Source organism: Teleopsis dalmanni, chromosome 2 (genome assembly GCF_002237135.1).
Source record: "Teleopsis dalmanni isolate 2A chromosome 2, ASM223713v2, whole genome shotgun sequence".
Lineage (NCBI taxonomy): Eukaryota > Metazoa > Arthropoda > Insecta > Diptera > Diopsidae > Teleopsis > Teleopsis dalmanni.
This window is the reverse complement of record NC_051847.1, coordinates 40243943-40258657: the sequence shown is the minus strand read 5'-3', so window position 1 is coordinate 40258657 and position 14715 is coordinate 40243943. Positions and strand designations below refer to the sequence as shown.

Below are 14715 nucleotides of genomic sequence, written 5' to 3'. Positions count from 1 at the left end.
CTGACATATATATAATCTACATTCATACCATCATGACGGACACATTTTCAATTATAATATCCCTGTTTAAATCTTTAGAACCAGTGTTCTAAATTAAGAGTACCCCTAACATAAAAATTTCATATCAAGACTCGATCAAGCAGTTTTATTAAATCTAAGTCCGTCATATCTTGAAAAATGTTTTTTTTTTGATTTTTAAAATATTTAATTCAGTTAAAAATGGTTAATATCCATTTGCAAAAATTGAAATTTTCTTTTTTATTTTCCATTGCTGCCTTTTGCAGTTGAAATGTAGGTTACTTATGTTCAGAAAAATAAACTTCACTAATTCCTGCTTTTGAAAAGGTTAAAGTTGCAGTGCAAACCAATTCTTTTAATTTGAAATAATTTTATATTCAACATAAAACCATTGAATGTTTAAACTTAACTTTAAGTAATTATTGCCTTCACCTCTCTGAGCAAGTCGCCCGCACTCATTAATTATGTTAACTTGGCATATCACGATATTCTCTACTATTGACGGCACAACATAAATATTTCAGAATAAAATAAATTTATGTTTAATAACTACAATATTAAAACTAAAATCAAAATAAAATAAATTTAAAATTTATATACTCAGAAGTTTACAATATAACGATTTTCAATAAATTTTTTATTTTATAGTAAATATTAAAAAAATCGTCTTCAAGAAATGTAGTGAGAAAATAGTATTTATATTATAAGATGATAACATAAGCATTTTATGTATCACATTACTTACTTACTTACTTAGTTGGCCATTACAGACGTGGGCTTAGTTGCTTTCTGAAGCCAGTTGGAAATACCGAACGCCCCAAATCGTTGGTCACCTGGTCCTGATCCTACCGAATCAAATACGTTTATAGCCGAAACACTTTCTTCCATTCGCACGACATGACCAAGCCAACGTAGCCGCTGAATTTTTATGCGCCTAGCTATGTCAATGTAGCGTTATAGCTCATACAGCTCATCGTACCATTTAATTCAATACTCGTCGCGAACGCGTAAGGGACCATAGATCTTTCGAAGGATTTTTCTCTCGAATGCTACTAACGCCTTCTCATCACTGTTGGTAATTGTCCAATCTTCTGCACAATACAGCAGGACTGGCATGATAAGAGATTTGTAAAGCGTGATTTTTGTTTGTTGAGAGAGGACTTTATTTCTCTATTGCTTACTTAGCCCGATTCTTCGTTGAATCTCTAGGCTGACGTCATTTTTGGTGTTAGAGCCATTTAAATAAGGCTGAATACTAAAAAAAGAGTGATGTAGAGGTTTGCTGAGATTCGCAGGGAATCAACTACTACGAGCTGCTCCTCTACGCCAAAACTCTCAACTTAAAAGTATACTGTCAACAATCGGACCTGTACTGTCTGAAGGAAGCAATCGTACAGAAACGACCAGTTTGAAGCAATAGGAGTTGTATTCTATCAGGATAATGCCAGGCCACACACATTGATGATAACTTGCTATAAGCGCCGGGAGCTTAGTTATGAAGCTCTTATGCAACCACCTTATAGTCCAGACCTATTACCTGTGTGCACTGATTACCATCTGTTCCTGTCCTTGACGAACTATTTTTCTGGTGATCGTTCGAAATTCGCTTTAAGAGAGGCTTGTGAAAATCGATTGGTTCAATTTTTTGCCAATAAGACGAGGACTTTTGTGAGAGAGACATGATGAATTTATGTTGCCTTACATTGAAACTGACAAGTTATCATACAAAACGGTGCATATTTGACCTAAATCGGATCAATCTAACTAAATTAGTCATAAAATAGAATTAGATAGAGTCGCTGATGTATTGAATAAAATCACAAATTTTTAACACACTTAAGTAGAAAACAAACGGCATTATTGCCGTATAAATCCGCGTCAGAAATACTCTTTTTTGTATTATTTGCTATAAATAGCTAATACCATCAATATCTAGTAAATACCTATAAAATCACAAATTGCTTAGTTTCTCCTATTAACTAATTCCAAGCGATTTACCTGAATTTTTGCGGTTAAATGAAGTTATTCCTCTTGTCTACTGCTACTGGTGCCAGACCGTAATCCATTGGTGTTTCGTTTAAAGTGCATGACATGCAACATCATCATTATTCACCAGCATCGCTCGCTAATGTCAATAAAGAGGTAAACTGTGTTTAGTGTCCATGGTTTGTCATCATGATCATGGTCATGTCAGTGCATAATTTACTTAAGCCAACATGTTGATTGAATGGAAAGAAAAATGTGAAAAGACAATAAAATTGTATTTAAGAAAAGTTATAAATGCACATCATTATCACATATCCTAGTGACATTTAATGCCTAATGAACTGATCATTTTGGCACAGAAATGACGTTATAGAAAAGCATTTAAGTCACAATTCACAATGACCTCCAGTTAAATCGCAATAACGTTGGTCAATGTCACGCACGTTGAGAGTCAATACTTGGTCATTCATTTCTCATGTTTATTCATAAATATACGGTGAGTCTAAGATTGTGGGTCATAAGCCATTTTTGTGTGATCAGTTATTGTACGTTCTTCCTTTAAAGATATGCGTCGCTACATACTTAAGAATTCATGTTGTGAGAAGTGTATATTGGCCTAAACCGGTGTTCACACTATAATATGGTAAATTTATTGCTACTGTCGCGAGTATGTCATTTAAGGCCTTGTACTTAATCTTAGAGCATTACTAATATTAACGATAAAATTTGACTTCTAATGATATTAGCTTATCACAGTTTATTATTATTTATTATTATTTTCAGTCAAGGTACTTGATATATTTACCAAAACAACCAACGATAACATACTTTCACAATTTTTTATCCAAAATTATTTCTAAATTAGCAATAATAGTCACGTTTTCGAGATTTTTAAACCAATATTGGGTCTTCATTATATTTCATTAAAGGTTATAGGTCTATAGCAAAGCTTTCTCCAATATGTCAAATTATAATTTTTAAAACTAATAATTGGTCGGCGAATCTTTTACCATTGAGAGAGTTTTGCAGCATCCAAAAGAAATGGTAGTGCATGGTTGGAGCTATACGGTGAAGATATCAAATCCTGTCACATAATTTTTATCCATTTATTCCTAGTCATTAAGGATGTATGCAACCTGGCAGTACAATGATTGGGGACAACATCGTCTGTGTTAGACAATTTTGGTTATGTTAACTTAATTATTTCGTTCAAACGATCTAAGTGCGATTTATAGATCACCGAAAACTCGTAATAGACAATCACATTTTAATTCCACCAAATACTCAACATATTCTTCTTTGTCATCGATCTAGATTTTGTAGTCGGTTGTGTTGTGAACTTTAAAAAAAATATTATTTAGTACATACTCTCCCCCCTAGCGCAAAGTTGTCAACGTCAATCATATATGTATATACCTTTTTTGTCAGAATAAAAGGAATTATCTTGAGGCTTTTAAAAAATGGTTATATCAAGGAATCAAGACTGAATTCAAAAATTAAACATACTATCAAGGTTTATTATAAAAAATCTGTAATAAATTTTTGCTACAAATATATGTATCCTTTTTTTCAATAGGTGGAAAGCCCACGGTGCTTGACTTAAAACCATTACATCCACGTATTAGGAATTAATATAGAAGATTTCCACGCAACGTAGAAACTTAATGCCACTAATTAAGAGCAGAGATATGGACAAGAGGCTCAAGACCTAGTAGGTTTATCAAACCCAAAATCAACAGGTAGATGGGTAGTAGATGGATGATGTTTGTGCCACTATTAACACGTTCATTATCCTTTAAATAATGCTAATCAAAAATTCACTTCAGCATCTGAACATGCAGTCCAGACTATTTCCAAAAATAATATGTATCTCAATTTATAATTATACAGAATTAAAAAATAAATGTGATAATTAATTCATTTTTCATTTTAGTGGAATCACGTTTATTGGCATTTTCTTAGCTTATCATTCGTTAACAAGTTATTCAGCAATGGTGCACAGAATCAGCAAAAGCTTGTTAAGGAAAATCACAGAAGGGTTAACCGAAATAACCATTAAAAAGTGCAATCGTTGCATTTTAGTGCAACAATTGAGAAATTTCAAGATAAGCGTGCAGTAAAATTCAAATGCTTGGAAAATGTACAAAAAGCAGAAAAATTCTGCTATTATCAGTGCCGTAACCAAGTGCATAATAATGACATTGAATCCATTCCACAGAATCAGCTACACCGATCCAATTTCACATGTCAATTTGTGCAAGTAAAAACTGTTCCAGCTAGTAATATGGAGCACTCGCTCGCTCCTCTACATTTTATCAGTTACCAAAAACCAATGTGGAAATGTGTTTATATGGGAATGATGCCAATGACGATGACAATGCGAATAGCAGCAACGAGAATGGAAATGGGAATGGGAATGGTAATGAGTGTAACCTGTGCCAGCAGTTTTCAAAAGAACCATATCAGTTTATATTGGCCATTTATGAGAGAACAAAAATATAAACAAAAACTGCAAGCAAGTATCTATTTAACGTAATGTATATATATATTTTTTTTATTTTTTTTTTGTCAGATTACTGCAAAACGGAAGTTGTAAAAAGCAATTGTTGCTCTACTGCAGACATATTACAAAATCATAATCTAAATGCAAATACAAGCAAAAATTACCAGCAACTGGCAGCAAGCAACTACAGTTGTTGCTTAGTAAGAGCAACATTTGCTATTTGAAGTATATTTTTATGTTATCTCTACTAGAACCAACACTGGTGAGCAAAACATTGAAAACATGTTAGATACTCAAAGCTGATAAGTGTAGACTGTGATGAGCATCTTTGAAATACTTTGCAAGAAAACAAGTTTTAATATTATTGTCGATGTTAATTATGTGAGATATTCACGCTGATAACTTTAAGGGGAATCCCAATAATCTTATGAATCATTTATACAGTCAAAACTTCCTATATGTACATTTTATTTATGTAAAGTACAGAGTATATTCTTCACTAAAAAATACTTTTTTCTTTAGTTTTAAATAAAAACCCGAAATGAGCAGAAAAATGTTTAAAATAAATATTTTTTATAAATTTTAATCAGTTTTAATTTGCAATTCATCGAAGCAGCAACACTCAACAAACTGAAAAGATGCGAAATTCATTGATAATCTTATCAATTTTAAAAATTATTGCTGTTTTCGCTAACGAAAACTGTATTTTTAGCACTGAACCTACGGTGTGTATAATATAATATAAATATATTTAATAATAAAAATAATTATATACTTTGTAATTGAAATATTTTTATTATCTTTAGAATCAGAGTACTTCATTTTTCTTCGATGATACCCTAGTAAAAAACGTGGGACTGCAAATTGAGTTACTAAACGCGTCGAATGAGAATTTACGTTTACGCTTGGATGCCATAAATATGCGGTGAGTTAAAATAAAAAAAGTATCTTAATTTTATACAGAAATATTATATATATTGGTTGCTATAAAAAGTTTATTTTATTATTAAATATTTAAAAATTAAATAATCTGCAATATAAATGCAGAAAATGTAGAGCTAAAGCTAATTTCTCAGTGCATATTTATTTCATGATTTTATTGTATATTAACTCATATAAAATGTACATATATACATAAACGTATAGAAATAAAGTATAACAAACATCTGTTAAGTTTAAATCTTTATCTTATATGGCATTTACACTGGCCTCAAATGGCTCATTTCAGGCACAAATCAAAAATGAGAAGCAAACGACATACTTTTGCATACAAAATCTTAAGCGAAAATGGGATCCATTGCATCTCATTATGTATAAATGATTTCCAACGAGGTTAGAATGTGTTCCAAATATGTTCCAAATGCATAAAAGCTTTTCATGGCATTTTGACAGTTTGAGGAAGCTGTTTTTGACATATTTACAAAAAAAGGTAAACAAATGTTGGGTGGTTGCATTTCCTTGAAAACGATGCACCTCTTTTTGGAACTTCTACTTCCCAAAACTAAATTAATCGAAGCTGAAAATAAGTTTTCAGTTTGTATTGTAAGGTTTGAAGGTATATTTAAACTTCATACGACATTTTTTTGGCCTCGGCCAAAGATCAAATCAATAAGCAAGTTGAAAAATCAGCTGTATAAAATGAGAAGAAATGAATTAAAACGAATGTAAACACTTTCAAATGACTCATTTGAAATGAGTCATTTTCGGCCAATGTAAACGCCATATTAGACTTAAATCAAAATTACATTTCTTAAGTATGCCATTTATACTTACGATCTGTTTGGGGTACAGTACATATGTTATTAACGCTTAACCATATATAAAACAACGATAAGTCCGTATGATGATCAACAAAATAACGATTTTTTAATAAAACTTGACAACTTTATTTATTCAATACAATGATTCCTGCGTTTGTCTAATATTCGACACCGGTCTTGTGGAATAAATATGGCTTAAAAATTCTTTAAAAAAATTAAAAGCCAAATGTTTATAAACCCGGAGTTAATTTCTGCAAAGATCAAAATGTTTACGTGGTGATAGATGTCCAAAGCATGCTTAACATTTGGAGCGATCACTTCTCTAACCTATTAAATACTTAATAATACCAAAACTTTCAACCATTTTTTTAGATTATTTTAACAGGTATAAAAAAATATAATTATAATAAATGAATATATTTTTTACAGCATAGAAGCACAAACAGTATTATTAGCTGAACTGAATTCCAAAATAGAAAGCCAACCAATTTGGGGTAGGGAAAGAGGTAAATTATATATTATATAAAAATAAATTTTTTTTCTAAAAAAATATTTATAAGATCCTCCTATAGATATACGTTTTGGTGTTGATTCTACAGAAGACAACAATAAAAACAGCCACAACAATAAGTTTAAAAATATAACTTGGTAAGACTTACAGAACATATTTATATATATTGTATATAGTATCTTTGATCATTTCTAACAAAAACAAAAAACAACTCACAAATTAGTGCGCCAAAATTGCCCAGTAGTTGCAGTGAAGCTGCCGCGATTACAAGGAAAAGTGGACTCTACACCATCCAAGTAGACAATTTTGGTCTTAAACCATTTTTGGTTAATTGTGACGAAACTGAAAAAGATGGTGGTTGGCTCTTAATACAAAGACGTATAGATGGTTCCATTGACTTTGAACGCAATTGGGCGGCATTCAAAGAGGGTTTCGGTAATTTAGATGGTGAATTTTTTATTGGTTTGGATAAACTCCATGCATTGACAACAAATTCAGCACAAGAGTTACTTATAGTTATGGAAGATTTCGAAAGTGCAAGTAAATTTGCAAAATACTCATCTTTTGCTATTGGAGATGAAAGTGAAAAATATGCTTTGAAAGTACTTGGTACTTATTCGGGTGATGCTGGTGACTCATTAACACCGCATGCCTCTTTTAAATTCACCACAAAGGATATGGATAACGATAATTGGGATGGTAATTGTGCAGCGCAGTATACGGGGGCTTGGTGGCATAATAAATGTCACGTAAGGTTTGTAAATAAATAACGTTTCTTGAAAGAGACATAAAATAACCATTAATCGCAATCTTTATTTCAGCAATCTTAATGGTAAATATATGCGTGGTGCTTATGGTCAGGAGAAATTTGCTCAAGGGATAGTCTGGCATACCTTCCGCGGATATAATTATGCTCTCAAAACAGTCAAAATGATGATAAGACCACAAAGAAAATAAAATTTGAATGAGAAAAGTGAATACTCAAAATAGTTACTATTAATTAATTGAAATTAGAATTTAATATTAATTTAATTATAATATTTTTAATTTTTCTTTCAGTCATAATAATAATAAGTTTTTAAATAATATGCAATAAATCTTTTTATTTATTTTATTTATTAACACTGTAAAAATCATCATTGTCACCATCATCATATCAACATCAACATTATTAGCATCATCATTATCCGCATCATTATTATCATCATTGTCACCATCATCATCATCATCATTGTCACCATCATCATCATCTTCATCATCACCATCAGCGTTGTCACCATCATCATTATAATCATCCTCATTATCATCATCATCCTTGCTTAGTTATAACAACCCGTTGTGGACCAAAACTTCCTTTGCGGAATATCCATCAATTGTGTTGATCTCCTGATTGGTATGTTCTAATCTATTTCTATTGTATTTAGTCATCGATTCCGCCTTCTTCATCTTGCCCTGTAATAATGTTATTGTGCTTTAATCGACACCAAAGACGGTAGTTTTATTGTTGGTGCAACTCTACTTTATGTCAATATAATAAAATTTTCAAAATATCGGTCTAAAAAATTTGAACTTTTGAATAATATGAATAAACTAATATGAATAATCTAAAAAAAAAACTGGAAGCACCAGATATCGGAACTTATCACACCCATGACGTTTATAGCTTTGATTTATGTTATGAAAATAAACAAACTCAAACCTTAATATGTCAAAAACTAAACCATTTCAGCAGAAAGCGCTATAGGTTTACTAAAACCAATTGTCAAAATCACATGCCCGAATATATTTTTTAGAATTTCTGAGGTCCCTCGGTGATTGTGTTAGTAATAAACCAACAGTATCGAAAAAGATCAAGATTTGTGTTTTTCTTTCCGGTACAAATTGACTACTTGCGTCCTCTTACATATTAACAAAAATTATAATATAAACAGGCAACTCTCATAAAAATGCAAACGACTTAAAATAAAATGTTGCTAATGTTTTGCACGTAACTGTTGAGTGTTGACTCTGTTTTTGTTTGAGTTACCATTTGGAGTTTTAATTTAGCTTTGATGTCGCTTTATTTAGCCCACGTATGCAAACGAATTCGCATTTTGCATTTTAATGTGGTTAATTCTTGCAAGTTCAGTGTTGACAATGTCCATTGGTGGCACATTAATGCAATTATTTTAATTTATATATTGTTTATTGTATCGTTGAGATTTTGTATACGTGCAGTAGTCATATAGCCAAATAATTTTACCGCTGACAGTTGTCATAATTTTATTGCCAATTTAACAGGCGGTAAAATTTAAATATTTAAAGCAACTTCATATCTTTTCGTGTTGTCATACATTTTTGCAATATTAATTTTTTTTAAGGACTAAGCAGTTGCAACGGGATTATAGTAAAAAATTGCATCTCACAGATTATAGGTTATATCCCCTACATTTTCCATGCACAAGTTAACAGTACTTTATAACCCAAGACTACTGTTATAACATCACCCTTAATTGATTCTTTCTTATTGATGCAAAGGTGCCAGAAGCACAGGCTTTCGGTGAGTGAAATTCATTAGCGTTGGTACACAATGCACTTTATGAGTCTAAATAAGCATTGTCACAACGATCCAGATAAACCTGTACCTAACTAATGAAACACCGAGTAAATTTACAGAATTACCAAAGCGAAAAAGTAACCCTTGCGCGCATAGAATATATAAGTGATTCATGGTCTCATTCTAAGACTTAATACGAAATCAGATGAGCTGGTATATGACTAATCGATAGCACTGCCACGCACCACTATACTGTATCTTCCGTTCACCATTCCATTCCATTTAAATTAATTTTATATTTGGTGACCTAGCAGCAATCCTGGTGATGTTTCCGCGCGTACCTACTTTTCCAGTAAAAATTTCATGATAAAATTTGGAACCAAATTAGTAAGGTAGGGAGGAACGAGCAACAAATTTAAACATTTACTATATTCTTTATAAAAATCTGTGCGAATTTGTCAATAAGGTCTGGCTCAAGAAACAGAGTGCACCCATACATTGTAAAAGTGGTCACAATAAGTGGCAAATAGGGTAACTGATGCGGTTCGGAATGAAATTTAGAAGTAAGTTAATAAGTTAAGAATGGATGCAGTTTCCGTGTTTCCCGTATCACTATGGGAAACAGAATCAGGTTAATTGAGCCTAAACTTTTATTTACCTTAGGCGATTAAAGAATGGATGTTAGCACAAAATTTGGAGAATCGATAAGAATCATTAATAAGTGATGTTATTAAATAAATGATTACACACCCATATGAGTTGGAAACGTTGATTCATCAAGTGTACAAAATAACTTCAATTAGTGCCATTAAATAAAAAAAAAAATTCTTTTTGCTTAAATACAGATCTCGTATATTTTGGAAATCGTTTAATGATTTATAAATTTATACAAAAATTTATTATTAAAGAGAAATAATGATTTGTTAAGGTCTCATCTACTCTTGTCTAAAACTACGTTTACTAATTATTCCGCGATATAAATCTGTAAACAAAATAAGAAAAAATGTTATAAACTGTATAAAACATATGCATATTTCTTACAAATATTTCTCGGATATATAATTCTTAATTCCAAATCCTTCCCATCTAATGTCTTGTTTCTATAGGCACGAACAGCTTTCAGCGCGTCATAATAACTCTCAAACGTGACATGAGCAATGCCTAAAACAAAGTTTTGTATATAGCTAAAAATCGCATTAATCTATAATATATTATTACCTATACTTATGCCTTCAGAATCGTAATGCAAACCAGCGTCATATATATAACCAAAAGGTGAAAACAATTCTTTAATGTCTTTGTTGGTCACACTATCCGCAAGATTATAGATCATAATCAAACCTGTCCTAGGCTAAAATACAATGAGAAAAAAATTGACATTTAAATAAAACTAGAAAAGTATATGACAGGACTTATATTTTATGTCTTTTGTTGATTATAATATATACATTAAATTTATATTTTCAGTAATTTACCTTTTTGAAACCACGTTCGAGAAAGTCTTCCCTATAAAAGCGCGTCTTTCGATTAAGATTATATGGTTTACGTTGATAGCGGCGGCGATTAACTCTTAACTTTTTATTCTCCGAAATAATTTGCTCTAGAGTTTTGTATTGAATTCCATTATTTTCTTGAGAAATTATTTCCGTCGAAATTATATGATCGCGTTTTTTTTCAACAATGATTTCGTCCAACTCAATATCCATCTCTTCCTCCATATTCAGTAATACACACGGAGCTATTATCCAAGCAAACACTCGCAACAACAGTCGAAAAGGAAAAGAAATGTTACGTTGTCACCAGTTGGTAAGTCAAAGTTCACAATAGATTATATCATTTTTTAAGTAATACAAGATATGTAACTCCACACCATCAATCAGTTTGATCAAGCAGCTACACGCATTTTTAAACATGAGGCTGATGTTATTGATTTGATTTGAACTACTTCTAAAACAATGATTGGGAACTGTGTTCAAAGGAAACCTTAGTATTTTACAAAAAAGGAGAATACTATATAAAAATAAATTAAAATGTCTTAAAACTATTATTTCAACTTCAGTTATCCTTATAAGATCTGATCAGAAATTATTTTTACAAATATTTTGTTTGGATGGCGGTTTTCTATATATTTTAAAATCATGTTTCATTATAGCCCATATCAATATCAATTTTGCTATAGATTTAAAGGTTAAATAAATAACAATATAAATATAAAAGATTATACAAATATATCTATACAGAGTTAGGCGATTGGAGTGTTGCCAAATACACAGATATACAGGTATTGAAGATTATACAAATGACAGCTGTTTATATTTACTAGCTACCAGAAACATTAGCGTCTAAATTTTACAATACAAAAGTTATTCGATAATAAAATATTAACGCCTAATAATAAAAAAATTCTAACTTGTCGTTGAAAATTGCTTTATTGTTTCTCGAAGTATTCTCCTTTATCATTAATATACTTCGTTGTATGCTTCGGCGACCATACAGTCCACTGCTGTTTACGTTCCGGCTCATACACATATATCCATTATTCGTTACCTCATACAATCTCATATGAGTATATATCTTTTGTAGGACCACCCGTGTACCTCTTGAGCATTTATGCACCAATCGACACGAGTATTTTTTTAAGACTCTGTCAAATGATGGAGGATCCAATAAGAGCAAACCATTCTCAAATGGTCCAATGATCGTGCAATATTTTATATATGCTTAATATTGTGATTTTAGGCCTAATCTTTTGTAAGCAAGTCGCAAAAGAACAAATAAAATAAGCGCTATTTTCGATATCAACTCTGAACAAAACGGAGATTCGGTTAGGCTTGTTTATGCAAAACTCGAAAACTTTTTTTGTCATGATTGTGAACAAAATATAGTTTTTCATGCCCTTTAAGAGTAAAATAATAATTAGGAAAAACGACGTATTTGTTACGATTACTGACAAAACGTAATACGAGTAAATAACGAAATCATTCGTTGATAGTTAACTTAAAATTTCGTTGGTACTGCGAAAAGTCGTTCACAATAGACCAATTTTTAGTTAAGCGATTTCAAAACAGTTGAACTAAACAAGCCAGTAGTGTTGTTGTTTCATATGTTATTTTTAAAATAAGCAGTTGTTCTTTTGTATTGTGCTTACAAAAGAAAAGGTCTACTATTAATATCATCCAATATAATAACCACTAATATGCTTTACTTCAATAATTAAATTGAAGTAAAATTTTTAACAAAATTTTGTAATATTTTACGCTTGTCAACTTTTTGCATAACACAAAAGTATTTGTGATTTGATAGGAGCTAAGGGAAGGCAGGCTCATTATCTTACCCAACGTCTTCATGTAGAGAGTACTTGATCTATGGCACTGCTGAATATATTGTAACATTTATTTGCCTTAAAGTGATTTGTTGCCTGTTCCTTGTGCCTCATACCATAACACAGCCTGGGCACAGCCTTAGCAAATAGAATGATATAGCGCATATCAAATCGAGCAACTGTTGCCACTGGAAACATTTATTCCGCATTGCTGCTCATAAAATGCATTTTCATATGATAAATGTTGACATTGATGCATCTTTTGCCAGTGCGGACGTATTGCAATTCGCGCTATAAAAGTAGTTAAAAAACACTTTTTCCCAACCGCATTGCACCCAACGCACTTTCAAGTTTGTTTCAAGGTTAATGTCAAGTCGATTTACGCCTCATTTATATGCAACAAAAGTGGCAGGGAAGTAGTTGCTTCGTCGTAAATATGCTCCGCACTGCAAGTGTACCGACCGCACGGCAGTAAGGTAGGGCCGGCAGTCGCTGTCTGTCATGTCTGTCATGTCAGTCGTAACTGCTGTCAGAATTTGAGTTGTGACTACGACAAGTCGGCGTCGAATTTTTAATCAGACCTCGGTGATAATTACCAGTAACTCCCAGTGCTGGGTTAATTAAGCGCAGGCATGTGTGTGACGCATGTGGTTCGAAATGCTAAGATGCGCGCTTTCGGTTGAACAACATAAAATTTATTATATTTTTAAGCGTCTTCATATATTTAAATAGTTTGTAAATATTTATTAAAATTCATATAAAATCATTTTAAGCATTACTCGCGGCATCAAAATGCTCATAAATAAATACATTTTGATTTATATTCCACCAAGAAAACAAAAGGAAAAAATACTATTCCAAAGGCAACAACTTTGAATTGCTTAATTTTTTTGGCAACATGACTGAACTTAATTTTTTCTATATATTATACGCAGCCAGTGCGGACGGACATTAAAGTCAGCCACTACCACTTGCTGTTATAGGTAAAAATATTTGAAATCTTTTTTAGCACTCATCTGGATCGGGGCAGCTATTTGTGAATGCAACAGGCTGAAATGTTGAGCAAACCCAATGTCATAAGAGCCAAAAGGCAACTTGTTGTTCACTATTAATTAGCAATGTTATGAGTTTAATGTGTTTTTATATGTGTTCATATATGTTGTGGGCACGTTCACGGGAAGACCAAGACCAGATTGAGGCATGCACAACACAATGTTGCCGAACAATGCAAAGTTTACACTATCAGCAACGGCAACGTTGCAAGGAAAATGACTTCTAGTGGCTTTTCTCTTCGGTCTTTTAAATGGAATAGCGACATTAATTACCAATAACAGCTGAAGCTACAAGTGTTTAATACTGAAAGCTGCAGAAAAATGCTCGTAAACAGGATAGACATAGCCAAGAATAACTATAAAAATAGCTTAATGGTTTGTCCGTCTCAATGAACCGCCAACGTATGTTACATGTTAAGCTATTCCATGTTTTCTGCAGTATCCACTCATAGGAATTTCTCATTTCAAATAGCATTGATTGTTCGGAAAAAGGTTCGCCTTTTAGTTATAAGTGTTTTTAAAAATTTTAATTGAAATTATTAATAACAAATTCACTTCCGTTTGTTATACAAATATTTTTATAAATTAAAAATGAAAAAAGTTGAATAGTTGAAAATATAAAATAAGTAATAACATGTTTCTACAGGTCTCATTTAAGTAGTTTTGTTTATTAAGGCCGCCAATAAATATATTGCACCACACAAAGAGCTTTCATATAAAAATGTGCTCATTATCAATAAACCAACTCGTTTAAGGCGAAAATTGTCGAGTGCAAATAAATTTCCCACAAGGGAAATTACCAAAATTTGAAATATTTGTCATGTGTTTTATATGTAAAATGTAAACAAACAACAGCTGAGCCGCAAAGATAGGCACTGAAGTAGTAAGTATTTAACACAATCTTTGTTTTTATTAATTGAATTTGTCTAATGTTAACCCTTTTCCTAGTTAGTGCATCTTACCACTTTTACTCTCTGATAGCTGAGGTATTTCTGCAGAGTCCCACCCATCTCACTGACTAAATTGT

General features: G+C 31.8%; 2 protein-coding genes across 3 annotated transcripts; one reads left to right on the top strand and one right to left on the bottom strand.

Annotated features, from left to right (window-relative positions):
* The first annotated feature begins 5115 nt into the window (after window positions 1-5115).
* On the top strand, window positions 5116-7785 carry LOC119682333 (ficolin-2-like). Of its 2 annotated transcripts, none has more exons than XM_038095749.1 (6): window positions 5116-5232; window positions 5314-5432; window positions 6697-6773; window positions 6840-6915; window positions 7002-7532; window positions 7600-7785. In XM_038095749.1, exons 1-6 carry the CDS (start codon window positions 5146-5148, stop codon window positions 7733-7735), a joined length of 1026 nt encoding a protein of 341 aa, XP_037951677.1. In that variant the 5' UTR covers window positions 5116-5145; the 3' UTR covers window positions 7736-7785. The 2 variants fall into 2 exon arrangements, with proteins under 2 accessions (XP_037951677.1, XP_037951676.1); XM_038095748.1 differs by having other exon boundaries at window positions 6828-6915.
* Window positions 7786-10143: 2358 nt separating this feature from the next.
* LOC119684736 (THO complex subunit 4-like) lies at window positions 10144-11108 on the bottom strand. The gene is made up of 4 exons (XM_038098843.1): window positions 10790-11108; window positions 10533-10665; window positions 10356-10475; window positions 10144-10296 (listed from the first exon to the last, which is right to left on the bottom strand). Exons 1-4 carry the CDS (start codon window positions 11030-11032, stop codon window positions 10250-10252), a joined length of 543 nt encoding a protein of 180 aa, XP_037954771.1. The 5' UTR covers window positions 11033-11108; the 3' UTR covers window positions 10144-10249.
* Window positions 11109-14715: the final 3607 nt, after the last annotated feature.

What these genes read in the sequence shown, in the direction of transcription:
- LOC119682333 (XM_038095748.1), top strand. Translation starts at nt 5,146, where the DNA reads ATGCGAAATTCATTGATAATCTTATCAATTTTAAAAATTATTGCTGTT. An exon ending in AATTTGGGGTAGGGAAAGAG is followed by an intron (nt 6,774 to 6,827) that starts GTAAATTATATA and finishes AATATTTATAAG; the next exon opens with ATCCTCCTATAGATATACGT. An exon ending in CATAATAAATGTCACGTAAG is followed by an intron (nt 7,533 to 7,599) that starts GTTTGTAAATAA and finishes TCTTTATTTCAG; the next exon opens with CAATCTTAATGGTAAATATA.
- LOC119684736 (XM_038098843.1), bottom strand. Translation starts at nt 11,032, where the DNA reads ATGGAGGAAGAGATGGATATTGAGTTGGACGAAATCATTGTTGAAAAA. An exon ending in TCGAACGTGGTTTCAAAAAG is followed by an intron (nt 10,666 to 10,789) that starts GTAAATTACTGA and finishes ATTGTATTTTAG; the next exon opens with CCTAGGACAGGTTTGATTAT. An exon ending in TTCTGAAGGCATAAGTATAG is followed by an intron (nt 10,476 to 10,532) that starts GTAATAATATAT and finishes ACTTTGTTTTAG; the next exon opens with GCATTGCTCATGTCACGTTT.